Source organism: Myotis davidii, unplaced genomic scaffold, assembly GCF_000327345.1.
Source record: "Myotis davidii unplaced genomic scaffold, ASM32734v1 scaffold391, whole genome shotgun sequence".
NCBI classification, from domain to species: Eukaryota; Metazoa; Chordata; class Mammalia; order Chiroptera; family Vespertilionidae; genus Myotis; species Myotis davidii.
The window spans coordinates 3,762,426-3,782,630 of record NW_006284336.1 but is presented as its reverse complement, the minus strand read 5'-3'; the positions used below and the strand labels follow the sequence as shown (position 1 = coordinate 3,782,630).

Here is a 20,205-nt window from a genome sequence, read left to right as displayed (position 1 = left end):
AAAAAAATCACACAAAACTTCACTGTAAATTAAACACTTAAAAATCTTTGAAAAAACGTGCGTTTGGATGTGTTAAACAAATAAACAAACAAATCTACTTTTGACTGTAGCATAGGAGAGATCCTTTAAATATTCACTTATTCTAACCTGAGACAACTTTCCTTCTGTTTGGTGGGATAATGAAAATAAATTGCACTTCCCCCAAAGATATTATATTTAAAATTTTAAGATCTATCCTTAGCCGCCAATTCCAACATACTCCTGGTAAAAGTGCCTTATGGAAAAAGAAGTATCAAAAATTTATCAAGAAAAGATGTTTCAAGTCATAAGTGGAATGTTAAAACACAAACCTGCATGAAATAAGTTAAAATTTATTTCACAATACTGAAATAACTGTAATTTACAAAAAAAGTCATGGTTAATTTTGGAACATAATAAAGTTAAATACATCCCTACACTCCAACATAATATTTTTATATTTATATATAGTAAAAAACAGTTTGGCACTTAACAGCTTTTGTTAGTTGTTGCATCCCATATTATGTGGCAAGTTTATTTTATAAAACATTCCCTAATTTCTGCAGCAATAGTGTCATCAAACTGAATTTAAAAAAATACTTTATAAAATGAATTGACCAAGTCATGCAGGCACTGACAATACTGCATCCGGGACCCATTCACGCCTGGACAATGAACTGTCTCCTTGAAAAGGCCTGACATAGACAGGGAAGAATTTTAAATTTCAGAAATTTAAAAAAAAAAAAGAGAGAACCGCTGATTGTCATGGCTTTTATAAGATATCAATTACCACTGTAATGTACCTCATCTGCAGCTTCTGAATGTCAAAGTTGTGTTCTGTACAAGATATTTTACCAAAGCAAATTCATTTTTTCAGCAATTTATCTTTTCTAAAACTGATACCTAATTGTAAAAAGCAAGTTTTCTTTCTTTGCAGTGGCCATGGAGCTTGCTTTGATTAATAAATATCCAAAGTATCCTTGGGAAAGTGTGCGGACAGCTGACTGGTACACAACACAAAGAAAAAAGACCGGCTTTGATTTACAGATTGAATTTGACTATTACATAAACGTGTGGCAAACCTGGCCTCGTGCCCTGACACAGAATATAAAAACCTCATACCTTCTTTTACCAACATTTCTGCCAGAATGGAGAGTAAATGAGCCAAACACAACATTCTTTAGAACCCCCACAGGCAAGGCTCCTTTCAGCAACTTTGATAGCATTGTGTTGATTTCTAATGGGTATTAAAAACAACAAAAACTCTCACTCTTTTTTCTGTCATGGTGGGAAAACACAAGTGACATTTCATATGCATGTTAACAACATACAAACATTCCATATAGCAGTTTCCTAAAAAAAATCCTGGTCTCAAATTTGCAACCAGAGGATAGATACATTTATACATTAATCTTTATGACAAAATGCTGTGCATAGAGCCATATTCTAAGAGAGAGAAAAAAACTGTAGAAAACAATTAAAAATGAAGAATTCTATATTCAATTGACTAGAAACCTGATATTGCATACAATTCAAATGATGAAGCAATCAAGCACTTTAAGTCCCTGATTTCACACTAAGGTGGTGTAATTTGAATGGGAAACAAAATATCTTTAAAGATAAATGCTTCTAATGACAGACTTTCCCCCCATAGAAAGTGGGTAGAGTGGCATGGGAGTGACTGATAGGAAAGGAGGAAAAGATGAATTTGCTCTACTATGAACAGAATGAAATTAGGTTGAGGTAGTATATTCTACCAGCCAAACTTGATCATAATTTGTCTAAAACTCTTACTAGTGAACGGCATTGAGAAAATTCTACTACAAAGACTAGATTCTGAACACATGTTCGCATTCTAAGACAAGTTTTCAAATCCTAAACAGTAGTAAACAAGACTGTGTGTGCTTTCAGACAGATTTTTTTTAAAAAGTTTTGATCCCTTTATATTTTGCCTGGACAGTTTTTTTGTATGTTTTTGTAGTCACAGCAGACCTTTATTATTTGTCTGACTCAGGCCTTTCTTTTATAAAATCTCTTACTCTCTAATGGCCTCCGATTTATAAAACGGTTCTGATGAACTGAAGGACGAGTGGCACCGCGGAGACCCTTCCCAGCTCCACCAGTACCACCCAGAAAGTATGGCATGACGTACCTTAATCTAAATTAACACAGATTTTAGCAACTTCCTTTAAAGTCACATGAGGGCTGCAACCTGACTCACTCATTTATTGAGTCTTTACATTACTAAGATAGAATGTCACCAAACAAATTTTATCTTAGTTTCAATTCATCATAATATAGTTTAAAAAATATTCTCAGCACAGAATACTAATAGTAAATGGAGACTAGCTGGCATACAGTACAATCTAACATTTTAGGCACAATCCTTAATTTGTTGGGCAGGGTTAGGCATAATATTTCCTTCCAAGTGCAGAACAAAGCAGTCTTGGTATGTTTGGGTATGTTGATTTGCATATATGGATTTTTGTTTGTTTGTTTACCAAAGCCAGGTACACAGCAGTCAGATACGAGTTCCCTTCAGGGAAAACGCACCTTAGTATTTTAACTTTAGTATTTTCCATTATGCCAATTCTCACTTCCCTCTTCCTTTTGACACTGACTAGCCTCCATTTGTCTATAGACACATTTAACTGGAGGAACTAATTCCTCCCAGGCAGTTTGTCAACAGTTACATGTTCTCCCAAACAAGAGCTGAAGCTCAAGCGTCTAAGCATTATAAAACCACCAGAGTTACCACACAAAGCCCGGCACGCAGAGCAAGGTTTGGCTGCCATCTCTGTCCCCCTCGCATAGAGCCACCTTATGGTGCTTGGTCAGGAGCTCTGCTTCGGCTCTGCTTCCTCTTCAAGGTGAATGAACACGGATACGGAATAAGCCTTGTTGAAGCTGCAGGCGGAAAAGCTTGCAATTTGCAATACGTAAGGCTGCACACCCAGTGCGGCGGAGGTCAGATGGAAGGAGTGGTTTAGTGTGGTGCCAGGTTCCTGTGCTCCTTTTAAACTCACGCACGTAGTCGTAATTGGTACCTAAACCACAGAATAAGCAGCGATGAGAGAGAACATGCCTCAGAATCACTAGGAAACAGTCCTGACAAATATCACCGTCACATTCTTACCTGTGTCAAGATCTCCGATAACATAAATACTGGCTCCTATGGGTACAGCTCCATAAACAAAAGAGGAACTGGCGGGGATGCATAAATTCTGGTCATTAAGATAGATCCACCTGAAAACAAACAGAAGGACAAGATTAAGGACATCAAAGGATGACCACATATCTAGGAAGACTCCAGCGATAATAAAAGTTGGTGAGCCTCCAACAGTACTAGGCATCACATCAGTAAATCTCAACCCTACACTCCACCACTGATTTGCTTTCTTTTTATTTTATTTTACTTCTTTATTTTTAATCCTCACCTGAGGATATGCTTTTATTGCTCTTAGAGAGAGAGGAAGAGAGAGGGAGAGAAAGAGAAACATCGATCCGGTGCCTCCTGTACACACCTGACCGGCGAATGAACCCTGCAACCTTGGTATGTGCCCTGATCAGGAATCAAACCTGCAATTTTTTGGTGTGTGGGACAACACTCCACTGAGCCACCTGGCCAGGACACCAGTGATTTGTTTTGTCACTCTAGATATTAGTTTTGCCTGTCCTAGAATGTCATATATATTGAATCATAAAGAATATGCACTTTTCAATCTGGTCCTTTTGCTCGGCACAATGTTTCTGAGATTCACCTATGTGTCGCCTGCATTAATAATTTATTTTCATTTCCAAGTATATTCCATTACATGGACATGCCAGCATGTGTTCACACATTCACCTGCTAATGCTCATTTGGGTAGTGTCTAATTTTGGTTATTGCAATAATGCCATTTCGGACATTAAGAGTGCAAATCTTTTTTGTGAGCCTATGTTATGAACTTGACTGGTTATATAGTTAAAAGTATATTTCACTTGATAAAAAAAATGCCTTACTATTTTCCAGTGTGTTGTGCCACTTTGCATTCCGGTTAGCAATGTGTAAGAAGTCTGTCTGCTTGGCATTGCCGCCGGTCTTTGTCATTTTATCTGTTAGTGGTATGTGCTGCTCTGCAGACTAATGACGCTGAACGTCTCTGCATGTGTTTAACGGCCATTTTATATCTTCTTTTGTGAAATGTCTGCTCAAAGATATGCTAAAATTGGGTTTTCTGTCTCCTATTGACTTTAATATTCTTTATGTTTGTGGACACAAGTCCTTTGTTAGATACATATATCACAAAAATTTTTCTCGGCATGTAGACTGCCGTCATTTTCTTAATGGAGCCTTTTGAAGAACAGAAGTTTCCATTTTGATGCATTCCAGTTCATCCTTTTTTTCTGTTATAGGTCATGCTTTCCATGTCCTTCTAGGAAATCTCTGCCTACTCCAAGGCGGCAAATATTTTCTCCTGTGCTCTTTTCTGGAAATTTCATGGTGCCAACTTTTACATTTAGGTCTTATGATGCATTTCAAGTCAATTTTTGTGTATGGTATGAGGTAAGAAAGAGGCATGGTTCTTTTTCGTTTTTGTATATGTATCTAGTTGTTCCAGCATCATTAGCTGAAAAGATGTTTCTTTCCTCTCTAAATGGCCTTAGCACTTCTGCTGAAAATCAATTTAATAACCACTAAAAGGATTTGGGGCTCCCTGAAGAAGTGGTTGGTTCCACAGCTGAGACAGAAAAATACAAGATGAGCCCGGAGCATCCTGTGCTGGCAGAGAGGAAGTGCTTAAGTAAGGATGGGGTGTGTCAGAGGGACCCGGGGGCCGATTCCCAATGGTCAGAGCTGGAACAAACTGCACAACCAAATAAGGCTCGTATCAGATTTATAACTCAGAATAAAATAAACACCAATGCCTCCATACTCATATAAATAATTGAATACATTAAAAAATAGGGAGAAGGGACAGGTCTTCTTTAGAGAATTCCAGTTAATAAATGTAGAAAAAATGAGAGTAATAGAAAAATCACCATGGGCAAACATCACAGGAATAACTATTGCAGGCTAGTCCACTGATGGGTGCTAAATTAGTGGTGAGAGTTTGAGGAAAAACAATGCATGCATATTCATAAATTCTCTCTTTCAAGATATTTATTAATTATAAAGGGAAAAATAATTTATTAATTATAAAGGGAAAAAAGGGTTTCTTCATAGTGGAGAAACCCAACAGACACCATTTTAACCAGGTAATCAAGGTTAGCAACACAGTAATACAACATATTTAAAAAAATTTTTTTTAATTGATTTCAGAGAGGCAGGGAGAGGGAGAGAGAGAGAGAGAAACATTGATGATGAGAGAGAATCATTGATAAGGCTGCCTCCGCACGCCCCTTACTGGGGATCAAGTCCACAACCTGGACATGTGCCCTGACTAAGAATCGAACCATGACCTCCTGGTTCTTGGTGGATGTTCAACCGTGAGCCACACCAGCCGTGCAGTAACACGACATATTGACATCATGTTCTACCTGACGTGGTGCAGAGAAGGACATGGCACCACTACTGTGGTATTCCTGCCCCCAAATGCCTAACCACAGCCAAATCACAAGATATCATTAGACAAACTCAAATTAAGAGACATCCTTTAAAAATCTGACCAATAATCTTCAAGAGTATTGTGAAAGACCAGGAAGACTGGGGAACCGTCATACATGAAAGGAGACTAAAGAAATGCAACAACCAAGTGTACTGTCAGACCCTGAGCTGGATTCTGGAGCAGAGGGAAAAAGACAGCAGGAGACAAGCTGGTCAAATTCAAATAAAGTTTGTAGTTTACTTAATAATATACCAATGTTAATACCCTGGTTTTTAGATCTGAACTGTATTTATGTAAGATGTTAACGTAAGGAAAAGATGGGTGAGTAGCTTATAGGAACTCTATTTTTGCAATTTTTCTACAAGTCTAAAATTATTCCAAAATAAAAGTTTGGGTGTTTTTGTTTGTTTGTTTTGCTTACACACACACACACACACACACACACACATACACACTAGACTGCTCAATAATGATGCTCACTCACGGTAATCTAACCAATTTCCCTTTTATAGCTAAAGGCACAACCTGGTCAGAGTAGATATTAGTCAGACCTTGGAAATGTCTCTAAACCATTGAGAGTCACTGAAGTCCAGGCTGACACCCATTGCTGGAGCACACAGATGCACGGGCATTGCTCCTGTTATCTCTAACTCTCTATAAGTGTCTAATAAGCCAGAGGTGTAGTTGAGAGCATCTCGATGCTAAATAAAAATGCAAAACTATCTCACTGCAAACAGCACCTTTATTTCAATGAATACTATTCCAAGATTGTTATAAAAAAGTAACTTCCATAATTCTGAATTTCAAGAAACATGAAAGCAAATGATTTGTCCAAGATCCTATACAAGTCAGAAGCAAAGCTAGTAAGAGCTGCCATATTTCTAAATACTTCATCTACCATTGAATCATCTAACACCTGAATGTTGACTAGTATCCAATAGTTGGCTGGGACTGGGAACAGTTAATAGGAAAAGTGAAAAATCTAACAGCTTTCACTGAAAAGTGGAAACAGGGACCTGAATAGGCCTTTGAAAGAAAAAGTTTGAAATGTCGAACTACAATAACTAACTGGCTTATTCACATTTTTTGTCTTTAGGGCTAAACATAAATATCTAAACCCCGACATTTAATTTTTTCCCAGGCTCTGAATCAAACAAGTTGAAGAAAATCCCTATGCCTTGTCAGCCGCTGAAACGCACCGCAGGGCCAATCCCAGAGGAGACACACAACTTTTCTGAACAAACCCATTAAAAGACCATGTGTGCTTAGCAGGTCAATGTCACTTCTAAATTAAGAAATTATGATTACATTATCTGCAGAAAAAGCACAGGATACAATGTTTTGGAGTAATTCTACAGAGTTGAAAACTTAACATAATCCTTCTCTGGAATAAGTAATGAAGAAACTGGTCTATGTGGATGATGTACCAAAAGTAGATCTCTAATTCAGACTTCCTGGGTTTCAGAAAAGTCATCCTAGGCCAATGGTTGGCAAACTCATTAGTCAACAGAGCCAAATATCAACAGTACTTCTTCAAAATAGACTCTCCCAGGCCGAAAACCGACTTCTGCGCATGGGCCACGAAGTTTCAATCGCACTGTACGTGTGCCCGCCCGTGGTATTTTGTGGAAGAGCCACACTTAAGGGGCCAAAGAGCCGCATGTGGCTCTTGAGCCGCAGTTTGCCGACCACAGTAAGGTGATCTATTTCATATAGTGCTGAGGCTTCAAATTAACTAAAACTAACATGAAAACTAGAGCACGTACTTGCTGTTACTTATAAAACAGATATAAAAGGCATATGGTTTTCCATTTCTTTTTCTACCACCTATCACCTCGTTGACCTGGGACAATTTAGCTAACCCAGTCTTGTTCTGTCATCTTTAAAGTTAGGGATACCAGACACCATCACCAACCTCAAGTGACTGTTGAGAGGATGAAATGAAATTGCCAACATAAAGCACTTTGCATAGTGTCTAGTGCAGTGATGGCGAACATTTTGAGCTCGGCGCGTCAGCATTTTGAAAAACCCTAACTTAACTCTGGTGCCGTGTCACATATAGAAATTTTTTGATATTTGCAACCATAGTAAAACAAAGACTTATATTTTTGATATTTATTTTATATATTTAAATGCCATTTAACAAAGAAAAATTAACCAAAAAAATGAGTTCGCGTGTCACCTCTGACACATGTGTCATAGGTTCGCCATCACTGGTCTAGAGCACAGCAGGCACCGTTAAGTGGTAGTAGATTTTTATAATGGCCAAGGCAATGTTACGCCTTAGTTACAAGGTTTTTAAACGCAGGCTTATTAGACATGGAGGCTATAACGATGAGTCTGCTGGTAACTCAGGATTAAGAATGCTCCCTGAGAACAACACTTCAAAATACAGCAGGGCTCAATAGCAGCAAGCTTCAGAGAGAGGAGAGCAGGAGGGGAAACAGTCAAGGAGAGGAGAGAAGGAAGGAGGGATGGGGGGAAGAAGGGGAAATCAACTCAGGAGAGAGAAGGAAAGAGGGAATCCTGGCTGGTGTGGTTCCGTGGTTAGAGCGTCAGCCCATGCACCAAAGGAAGGGTCTCGGGTTTGATTCCTAGTCAAGGGCACATACCTGGGTTGCAGGTTTGATCCTCACCCCAGTCAGGATGCCGCAGGAGGCAACCAATCTCTCTTTCTCTCCTCTTTATCTCCCACTCCCCCCTTCCATTCTCTCTAAAAATATCTATGGAAAAATTTCTCTCTCTCTCTCTCTCTCTCTCCCCATTCCTCACTCCCTCCCTTCCTTCCACTCTCTCTAAAAATCAAAAGAAAAAATATCCTTGGGTGAAGATTAACAAAAATTAAAAAAGGAAGGAAAGAGGAAGCTTTAGTGAGGTTTCTGCTTTTAGGGAGGAAGGAACTTTTTTTAATAAACATACTTTTATTTATTTTAGAGAGAAAGGGAGAGGGAGAGAGAGATAGAAACATTGATGAGAATCAGTGACTGGCTGCTTCCTGCATGCCCCACACTGGGGACTAAGCCTGCAAACCAGGGATGTGCCCTGACCAGGAATTGAACCATGACCTCCTGGTTCATAGGTCAATGCTCAACCACTGAGCCACACTGGCCGGTCAGGAAGGAACTCTTAACAAGCTGATTCTCCTGCAAGGAACAGCTACAGGCTCTGGACAAAATACAACAAACTGCCTGAGGGCCTGGAGTGTGAACAAAAGCAGGCAGATTTGGGGAAGACGCTGAAAACTGAACAGGCATCTCACGTGGAGTATTTCCATTCCTTGGTAGCTTCACCGGAGGGCAGTGGCTTGGGACAGCTGAAACCCCGAGAGAAAACCCTGCCATTGGAATCAGGTAGACAGTGCAACCAGAATCACTAAAGTGTGTGTGTGTGTGTGTGTGTGTGTGTGTATCTCTGAAAGATGAGAGGTAGAGAAGAACCCCTAAATTTATGGGCACTCAATTCTCAAGTCTTTGACCCCAGAACCACGAATGCTTGTAACTAAGCCTTGAAGGATAGACTGTGAGCGGCCGCCTGCTGTGGATGTGACAGCCTGCAGTCTGAGTCTAACCAAGTCCACTGCCTGCTCAAGATCTCAGAGCAGCACTCTAAAGCAATATAAGAGTCCTCAGGGCCTCGACAACGTTCAGTTCACAGTGTCCAGGATGCAATCCAAAATTACTCAACAAAAAAAGAGCCAGAAAAATAACTCATTCTCAAGGGAATAAATAATCAACAGACGCCAACTCTGCGATGACTCAGAAGCTGAGATTATCTATCAGGCAGGGACTTGAACGCAGCTACCATGACTCTGCTCAATAAGGGAGAGGAAAATGTGCTTATGATGAAACACAGGAGGTTTCAGCAGAGAAATAAAAAAAATGAAAAACTCTTCCTGAAGAAGCTAGGAAAGGAGGAGTACAATAAACCCTAAGTAAAAGGAAAGGAACAATATAGACAGAAGCAGCAGCCAATGGAATGAAAACACACGGTGGAGAAATGACCATCAACAGCTGGTTCCTGGGAAAGATAAACGCAGTGGTAGACGTTGTCAACAGAGGGTGCTGGAGGGACTGCAGGCCTGTCCTGGTGCTGAACATGGTTAGCTCGATTTGGTAAGCAGTGGAGAAACAGGAAGACTCTTCCGCAGGAGAGGATAGATCAGAGTGGCATTACTCCTTCAGAAGCACAAGTGGGTGAGATGATTAGAGAAGATGGGTTAGGGTTAGGGGCTAATGATGTGCACAGAGGAAAGAGAATGCCTTGAAGTAGGAGCAGAGAAATAAAGGTGGGGTGCATGTAAAACATATTAGAGTTTAAACAGGAAGATAAGACTTGACAGTTGATGAGACAACAGGAAGATAAGACTTGACAGTTGATGAGACGTGAGGCACGGGAGAGATCAAAGGGGACCCTTTTGAGTATGGACAACGGGGAGGTGGTAGGATTAGTAAAAGAATGGGGGCATAAGGAACAGGAGTAGAGACACTGTCATTCTGACAAAGTCGTTCCTATGACTGGGTTTAACTTATGGCAATTTCTTTGCTCTCTTTCAGTTTGTTTTTTTAGTCAGAAACACAGAAAATAATAAGATATGGCATTTTTCCAGGAAAGTTTTAACCTAAAAATAGGGAACAAAGGCAGGAAAGACAAGAGATTATCTAAAAACAATGAATCCGATTTTATACAGATTGTTCATCTGGCAACAGTTTCCAGAGAATGCAAATATAACATATTTGGAAACATCTGATCTTTTAAGGAATAAAAAATGTTACTTTATTTCTATAGATATTTATGGGAAAGCCTATGTTTAGCAAGATAGTATGGGAGCTGAGAAGGCTGACTCTGGGGCCAGAATATCTGAGTTCAAATGCAAGCTCTGCCACTGGCTATCCATGTGTCTTTGGGCAGATACCTAACCTCTGTGTATTTTGGTTTCCTCATAAATAATAAAAGGAGCAAAAAGAGTACCTATAACGCAGAGGGTTATTGTGAAGATTAAATGAGTTGCATGAGTTAATACACGGTGCTTAGAGGTACAAATGTGTTTAGTGTCATCTAAACAAGTAAGAATTCTATATAAACTGACCCCCACACCATCCCCTGTGGATGAAAATCTGTGTATAACTTCTGTTTCTCCCCAAAATTAACTACTAATAGCCTGCTGTTAACCAGAAGCCTTACTGATAACATAAACTGTCAATTAACACATATTCTAACAATAAACTGTATTCTAACAATAAACTAGAGAAAAAATGTTAAGAAAATCATAAGGAAGAGAAAATACATTTATATTGCTGTATGTATTTATTGGGGGAAAAAATCTGCATTTAAAAGGACCCACACAGTTCAAACCCATGTTGTTCAAGGGTGAACTGTACGCTATATTAACAATAGAAATTTAGCTTTCTTCATTCTATCTATGAACTAACATTGAAGAGCTTAGAAATAAGAAAACTAAAGATACATGCATTTTATTTGGAAGTGCTTTTAAATAGCAAGAAAGGAGCAATTCTCTTATGTTTTACCATTATGAGCTGAAAGCAATACACTGACATTTAAAGCTTATCAACTATAAATATGAGACCTGATAGAAATATAAAGGGCAGACTGAGAAACTTTGCAGCCTGATTTAAGTCCTATATACTCAAAACAGGGACAGAAAATGGTAAAATCATAAACAACCTTGATTATTCCAACCTTGAATATTATAGCTCTCTAGCTCGTACTATCTAAACAGTAATTCAGCCATTATATAAAAAAAAGCTTGTATCAATACTTTATCACACTGTCCACTGCTTGTAAATGAAACTGGGCAGACTATCTCAAGATTCATTAGGGCAGGAAATTAATATACTACTTCATACCTTGGACTGTCAACCCTCATAGTAGTAGTATGTTAAGGAAGAGAAATCTAGAAAAGTCTGAAATTTTGCCTCCCAACCCCACCATAGTAAACATCCTCTAAACTGTTCTCACACTTTGTCTAATAAATTCTCCTAAAATAGTTTACCCCAGTAATTGAAAGGGAAAAAAGGCTATGCAAATACCCTAAATTTACAATACATTTAAGTTAGGTAATATTTTTACATTTTACTAAAATCTTGGTCAGTGCTCACTGCTTGCTCTAATAAAAAATCATGAGCCCTGGCTGGTATGGTTCAGTTGGTTGAGCAACATCCCCTGCACCAAAAGTTTGCTGGTTTGATTCCCGATCAGGGCACATACCTGGGTTGCGGGCTCAATCCCTGGTAGGGAGCATGCAGGAGGCAGCCCATCAGTGTTTCGTTATTATACTGGTGTTTCTCTCTCTCTCCCTTCTTCTCTCTCTAAATCAATAAAAAAATTTTAAAAAAATATGAAATTAAACATTATATTATGGCACCCCCTTCTGGTAACAGGACTGAAACACTATCACAAGATTAATTTTAGCATGGCAGCTTGCCTGCAGGATTTGAACATATTACTGCAATAAGAATATTCTTTAGTGGTTATAACAACAACAAAAAATACCACAAAAACAAAAACGCTATGAGAGAAGGGAAGAGGGGGGATGTTGGGAAGAATGCTATCCACTCCATAAGACATTTATGCAGCCTGTCAGAGGTAGTCTCTGGCACAACACTTCACTCAGTTAATTAGCATTTTGCTGAATGTCTAATACAGGCCAGTTGTAAAGCTGAAGCTAGGACTTAAAGTTGGCATGGTTGGACCATGCCCTGATGGAGCTTACGGTGAACAACTACAATCCAAGAATAAGACATGTACAGAGTATTATGAAATCACAGACTGAGGAACCCAATCAGACCTCTAGATAGTGATAAACAAGCAGAGTTTTAGAAGAGGCCAAATTAACTGGATAAATGTGGGAAGGGAAATTTTAGGCAAAAGAATAGTATAAAAGCACAGATAATCATGACATGTTTTGGGGGAAAATATACTGGGTTGAACAGTAGCAGAAAAAGAAGCCAAAGGTCATATCACAAAAGGTCAAATATGCTAAGTTAAGGAGTTCAATATCTAGTATGCATTAGACATAGATACTAAATAGATGAGATAATTCTGTTAATGTTGTAATTAGCTACTTACTAATAGGAAAGGAGCAAAGGGAAGGCCAGACATTATAAGCATGGCTATCTGGCAACTTCACCAGGAAGCTGCAATTTTACACTGGGAAGGGGTTCAACAAAGGGGAAGATGGATGCATGTAGAGTCAAGTTGGGGTGACATAAGGAAAATACTGGTCTGTCACTCTAACCTGGGAACGAAGATCATTGGCTTTGGGTTGAGCCAAAGCAAGCCCATGAAAATTTGGGAGTACAAAATCCCAAGACTAAGGAATTCTCTCTCTCTTTGCTCCTGCTTGTTTGCACTTGCCCATGTTCTCTCCAGAGCCAGGTGGCCCTAGAAGTCCCAGGCCATGCAGACCCCACACACAATGGATTGCAGATGGAAACACAAGCTAACCTAGCCTGATGCTGGACTGTGCAATATGGAACGGAGGCTCTGGGCTGTGGCTTTAATTCTAACTCTGCTAAGATACAGCTGGACTTTTTCCTGTGGGACAAAGGGAGATGGGATCTTGAAAACTCAGGGGTTTAATTCCATGCGGATAAGTATCTCTCATTCTCCTATGCAAGTCTCAGAAAATTCCTTTTCTCATGACATCACAAGAAGCCCACTTCCACCAGCAACAGGTGGGGACAAGAGAACACCCCACCAATAACAATTCCATGAAGTAACTTGAAAACAAAACTAAATAAACCTGAAACATGACTTTGAAAGGAAAAAAAAAATTGCAGAAGCTACGTGAAACAATTCATAATTACCTTTTAAACTCATCATGGTAGAATTCAGACTTGCAAGTTACCATCTCGCTACCCTGGATGTCCTCGCGACTTCTGACTCCCCCAAATACATACAGTTCCATGGCAACTCCACAGGCTACGGCTCCAAATCTGAAAGGCCACACAGAGCTGGTTAGGCATTTGGTTTACAATTCATGACCCAATTCCCTAATTCCTCTTCTGCTTGTTTTAATTCTGCAATATTCAGTGTTTGGTGAATATGCATTCTTCCTTTTTCAGGAAATGGATTATTCATTTAATTTTATATGAACTAAATGCCAAGTCAAATAAAAGGTTCATTTAAACAAAAAGAAGAGCAAAAGCCAGGTTTGGGGAAAGTCCATGTGCACATTCTTTCACCTTCTCTCTTTCAGCGGACATATAGCAGTCCATTGCTGGGTCCTTGGGTCATAACATTCCACAGATTCAAAAAGTTTTCCATATGACCCTCCACCCATGGCATAGATTTTCTTTTTCATAGCTGCATAGCAGCCAATCTGAAATAAGAAAGCAACAGTGGGGAGGCAACATTTATTATTAAAGTTAGATAGATTAATATTCACTTATCTAAGAGCACTGTAAGACTTCTAATAGTAAAACTATGGTGTTTTCCAATATTACAAATGATTTAAAAATGAGAAAAAGAGCAAGGTACTACACATATTATTAATTCTCAGAAAAGAATTAACTTCATCTAATACTATTTCACTAAGATAATAACTCTCTTATTCAGGGAACTTTCCAGTCTATCTTTTCATCACTGTTAAAGATTCCAAGATTTAATTCTATGGAGCAAGATGTCACTCAATTCCTGCCCAAATAATTTAGGTGAAAGGGCACAGACAGTGAGAGAACATATTATGAGTAGATGTCAGTATTTTAAAGGTAGACATACCTACAGCACTGGACAAAACTCTGGTTTGATGATAAATTCACTGCTCTCTCAGAGAGTATAAATAAAGACAGATGCTCTATAGAGCCAAAGTGACCATTTGTGTCTTTATATTCTACCCAGTGAGCACTGGTAGTTCTTTACCTCAAAATTAATGTTTCTCCCTCGTCCTGCATGATGATTAAGAAAATAGGTTTAGAAGATGTGGTTGCTTCCTAAGTTAGTGCACTAACAAAGCATTTATCAAGTGTAGGCCTTGGACACAGCAGTGCCAGACAGCCACTGTTAGGTAAATGCTCACACACCCTCCGTTTCCCACCTTGGTGTATGGCTGATAGCCAAGGCAAACTACCAATAGAGGCAGAATTCTGTAACATTAATTCTTTTAACACTATCAATTGTATTAAAAGACTTATGTAGGAAATAAAAAAACATCCACTATAAAATCCAGTTTGTAAACACAAGATATGGTTCTCACCTTTCTAACCATGGTCAAATCAGGTTGCTTTGTCCAGGTTTTAGAATAAATATCATAACACTCCATGGAAATTAGCTCTTTTTCACCATCCTCTCCTCCTAAAATGTACAGCATTCCATCGATCTCCACAATTCCAAAGTTATGTCTTGCCTGAAAAGACATCAAAGATCTTTGTATACAAAAGGCTGTCATAATGAAAGCCAGTATTATGGATTTAATAAAAATTACAGATATATTCCAGCAAGGACGTCCATGCTCAAAACCCTCTCTCTCAAACATTTCTGCTTTCCCTAGCAGCTCATTCTGTCTATCACAATAGATAGAGAACCCAAGCCTAGAAATTTCTCAAAACAAGGGAATTACCTGCATGGTAAATTCTCAGTCAGAATCAGTACTTTTTACTCACAATAGCTCACAAATAGAAAAAAACACACATTAACTTCTGGTTCAGTGAGATTCTTTGTGCAAGTGTATCCAAGTTGATGTGTGAAAGACAAGAACCACAGTAACAGGACTGCCTGCAGCAGAGAAGCAGTGTGGGAAACAGGTCTGTGCTAAGGCTATGGCAATGACAGAAGCTGGAGGCATTTCACATTCATTTGTCAATATTTTCTTAGTGTCCCCTATGCACCCAGCATTATTCTAGCACTAAAGATAGAATGTCAGCCAAACACAGACAAACTCCCCTGCCATCAAGGGTTCGTGTGAATGCTCTAGTTGGTTTGACTCGGTGGATAGAGCATCAGCCTGAAGACTGAAGGGTCCCAGGTTCGATTCTGGGCAAGTATCTCAGTTGTAGGCTCAATCCCCAGCCCAGGTCGGGGCATGTGTGGGAGGTAACCAATCGATGTGTCTCTCTCACATCGATGTTTCTCTCTCCATCTCTCCCTGTCCATTCCACTCTCTCTAAAAAAACCAATGGAAAAATATCCTCAAGTGAGGACTAACAAAAAAACAAAAAGAATTTGCGTGAACTTAGCAGTATGTGAGAAGGTGTTACATGGTATGAAGAGAAAGAAGGTAGGGTAGGGGAGACAGGAGAACTGATGGGCCAGAGGCAAGGTTGCCCTGACAAGGTGCTATATGGGCAAACATTGAAGGAAGCAGAGAACATGGGTATCTGGCAACGATTCTGAAACAGGAGTATTTCTAGGTCTGAGAGACTGCGAGGAGATCAGACTGAGCAAGAGGATGGCACAGAGAGGAGAGCTGGGAGGGCAGGCACTGGCCTTAGGCAAGGGGGCCTGGCAGGGTTGCTACATTTTTTCTTATACTCAAGTGCAAAACAAAAGTGCCAAAGGAAAAAAAACATGCCGAACAAATAAAAAAGCAATGTTTTACCTCATTCATTGGTGGCAATGCAGTCCATGAATTTGCATCTGGGTCATACTTTTCTCCTGAGCTCAGGGTCTGCTTATTTTCATCTTGGCCCCCAAATACAAACAAAAATCCTTCTGCAAAAATCAAAGGAGACACAAAAGAAAGTTGAAACAAATCTTCAATACCCACCTCCAGTTGAATATAAATGCCACAGCTGTAGAGAATGTGGAGAAACCTTCTCTGATAACAACAACAGATTTGAGATCTTTATCAGATTCCATTCCTTCCTTGGTGAGAGAGGAAGTCTGAGTCACTGACCATCTTATTTCACTCAGTATGTTTTGAATGGATTCCCTCTACCCTACAGCATAGAAGGAAGACACCACCCACTCAACCCACCAAGCAGCTCTGGGTTATCTCAGTCCATCTATTCTGGGAAACTATTCAATCTTTCTTTTAATGGCTTTGAGGGGATGAAAAAGACAAATCGAAACCCCAGGCCCACAGCAAATGTGCCTCTCCGAAGTTTTAACCCTCAGGATGAAGTCCAACCAGAACTAGAAACCAGATTTAAATCTCCTTGCCTATCCAGGAAATCTCAAGATTTGAACTTGATTAATAGTAATTCCAAATTAATACTGTACTCAGGTATACAAAGAAACTAGACTCTATGAAGCAGACAATAGGAGGTAGTCTTCCGAAGAATTCAAATTTCAAATATTGAAATAATAAAAAGACTTAACCAACAATGCTTACTATGTTTAAGAAATAATGACAAATTTGAAGATAACTCTTTGGAAATAGGACTAAAGAAGTGACTAGCAGATTTGAAAAAGATTTAAAGAAAATTTTTAGAAATAAAAAAACAGATAAAATTAAAAGTTCAATAGATGGTTTTAATGGCAGATCCATCATATTAAAGTGATAATTCATTAAATGAAAGATAAATAAAAAGAAATAATAAAGAAAGCAATACAGTGTGGCGAAAACATAAAAAACAAAGCAATGGTAGGAGGCAGAGGATGGAGTAAAAATGTCTAGCCATGTTTAATCTGACTTCCAAAATCAAAGGAAGAAAGGAGAATAGAGGCAATATTTTGAAGACATAATGAATAAGATCCAGATTCAAAAGGCTGAGCCACAGAGTCAAGATGACCAACAATCCCCAAATATGGTAAAATGTCAAATAAAATGTGCATGTAAGCACACTGTAATGAAATGGCAGAAAACTAAGGAAAAATATTTTAAATACAATCCTGAGAAAAGATACATTTTTAGGCTGACAACAATAACAGCCAGAAGTTAGTAGAAAGACATTTTCAATGTGCTGAAAAATAGTAAATACCAACCTTAAATTCTATACCTAGCAAAAATATCCTTTAAAAATGAAGGAAAAGTAATGATACTTTCAGACAAATAAATCTGAAGGGTTTGCTACCAATAGAACCACAATGAAGAAAATTCAAATGGATGAACTTTAAAGAGAAGGAAAATGATTCTAAATGGAAGGTCTGAGGAGCAAGGAAGAAAAAACAAAGTGGTAAACATGTGGGTAAGTTTACACAATCTACCTATAGATACATATATAAAATATAGATTAATGAAACATGTACATATGCAAATATTGTATTTATGAATGATCATGTATTTTAATACTACTGAACTAAAAAACATGAAAAATAGAGTATAAAAGTACTGGTTAACTTTAGGCTTTGATAATAGGCTCTGGTTTCTAAGGAAACCTTCAAAGGAATATACACAAAGAATATAACTTCTAAACTAGTATAGAGGGGAAGAATAAATGACCAAAAAAGTCATCAATAAAAAAATGCAAGAAAAGAAGAAATGCAGAATGACTGGGCAAATAGGAACTACTTCAATCATTTCACAACCTCAGTCCATACAACTGGACACAATTCCTCTCCTCATGGTTTAAAGTTTCTGAAATGTCAAACTTTCTAGGAAACTTTTGAAAATTAGTGATATAGGAACCTTTGTGGTAGGTGTGCATGTGAGAAAATTCTAAATATGTATATACATCATGGGAGGAAAATTTAAGGAAGCAAATTCTGAAAAGGTATAACAGAGAAATCAGCCCTACATCCTGCTGGCTATACCACTCCATCCAGCTGTTTATTTTGACAATAATTTCAATTAACCTGACACCCAGAAAATTATTCCATTTCTACACTATAGTATAGATTTAGCCATTTCTATAACATGGTATGGTGTGGTAAAGATTTATTTATTTTTTAAAATATATATTTCTTTATTGATTTCAGAGAGGAAGGAAGAGGGAGAGAGAGAGAGAAACATCAATGATGAGAGAGAATCATTGATTGGCTGCCTCTTGCACACCCCATACTGAGGATCAAGCCCGCAACCCGAGCATGTGACCTTGGCCAGAATTGAACCTGGGCCCCTTCAGTCCGCAGGCCGACACTCTATCCACTGAGCCAAACTAGCTAGGGCGGTGTGATATAGCTTTAAAAAATAAAGTAAGGATCCCAGAAGGACTGCTGACAAAAATTAGAATGAACTAAAATGGTACTTGTGGGGTGAACCCAAAAGGCAGATCCAAGATTAAGAGAAAGGAGGCTAACAGGGGTAAGGCAGCAAAGACAACCTTTTCTCTCATTTCCTTGAGTAAGAGCGTGAATACCATGGAGCTATTTTCAAACTTGTAAAGGTCAACTAAAACATCCTTTCTGTGGTAAAATAACTTTATGCCATTGTTAAGTAATGTCTTCTAGAGTCTCATATGAAATGCCTGCTTTTACAATATACTCTTATTTTAGACACAGTTATATATTGTGATTCTAAATTGAATTTCAAAGATGATGTGACTATCATAGCTAAGAGAAATTCTGTGTTCCAAGTATGGTCACACAGCTCATTGCTCTTCTATCAGTTAAGCATTTTTTTTTTAATGAGTGCTCCGTTTAAAAGCAATTTCCATAGAGAGTATCTTTAAGCCAGTGGTCAGCAAACTCATTAGTCAACAGAGCCAAATACCCACAGTACAACGATTGAAATTTCTTTTGAGAGCCAAACTTTTTAAACTTAAACTATATACGTAGGTACATTGTTATTAACTTAATTAGGGTACTCCTAAGGCTTAGGAAGAGCCACACTGAAGGGGCCAAAGAGCCGCATGAGGCTCGCGAGCTACAGTTTGCCAACCACTGAGTTAGGTCATTAAGTAATATACTAAAGTCTGAAAAAGTGCTATGTATTATAATTTGGGGACAACAAGGACTGCCAGAAGACACTCTCCTTACCACAGTCTTAAAAGTTAGAAATACATTAAAAATGTCATCACAGAGAGATAATAAAATTGTCTCTTTAAAAGGCTGTCAGCCCTGGTTGGTGTGGATCAGCAGTTAGAGCATCAGCCAGTGAAGTGAAGGATCAAAGGGTCGAGAGTTTGAATCTGAGTCAAGGGCATCTACCTCGGTTGCAGGTTCGATCCCTGGCCCCAGTTGGGGTGTGTGCAGGAGGCAACCAATTGATGTCTCTCTCTTACATTCATGTTTTACTTTCTCTCTCCACCCCCCCACTCCCCCCGCCCCCACCATCCCTTCTACTCTGTCTAGAAATCAATGGGGAAAATATATTTGGGTGGAGATTAACCAAAAGAAAAAAAAATAAATAAAGGCTGTGTTGTTCTGTACAACCCAGAAATTACACATTACTTGATCATGTGTTTAAGTAAAATTTGCCACAGAACAGTACCTGCTGAGAGCACTCCGTGGTTAATTCTTGGCATGCTTAAAGGGGCCAGTTCAATCCAAAGCTGCCTATTAGGGTCATAAAGAGGGCACATGCAGCGCATTGCTGCTGTTGGTTTCCGTGAACTAAAAAGGGAAATAGATTAGCAGTTAATATGTTTTATGTAGTTTTGCTACAATAACTATGGCTAGTTTGCCACTCCAAAAAATGTTTAAACCATTTAGAAAATCTACTGCTATCATGCTTTAGATACTGAAAAATATTATGAATTCTTGTTCACACAGAGATCTCTCTTCCCCTATACCATTTTCAAACAACACACACTATTTTTAC

At 38.7% G+C, this 20,205-nt stretch overlaps 1 protein-coding gene across 1 annotated transcript in view; it reads right to left on the bottom strand.

The window, feature by feature from the left end:
- Positions 1-355: 355 nt before the first annotated feature.
- Positions 356-20,205, bottom strand: part of GAN (gigaxonin) — a 28,477-nt gene continuing 8,627 nt past the window's right edge. The window contains exons 5-12 of the mRNA XM_006754475.2: positions 20,090-20,124; positions 19,876-19,997; positions 16,162-16,274; positions 14,821-14,970; positions 13,811-13,947; positions 13,433-13,561; positions 3,155-3,264; positions 356-3,065 (exon numbers count right to left, since the gene is read on the bottom strand). Coding sequence (XP_006754538.1) covers positions 2,884-3,065; positions 3,155-3,264; positions 13,433-13,561; positions 13,811-13,947; positions 14,821-14,970; positions 16,162-16,274; positions 19,876-19,997; positions 20,090-20,124 — 978 coding nt within the window. The 3' untranslated portion in view covers positions 356-2,883. The remainder of the gene's footprint in view (positions 3,066-3,154; positions 3,265-13,432; positions 13,562-13,810; positions 13,948-14,820; positions 14,971-16,161; positions 16,275-19,875; positions 19,998-20,089; positions 20,125-20,205) is intronic.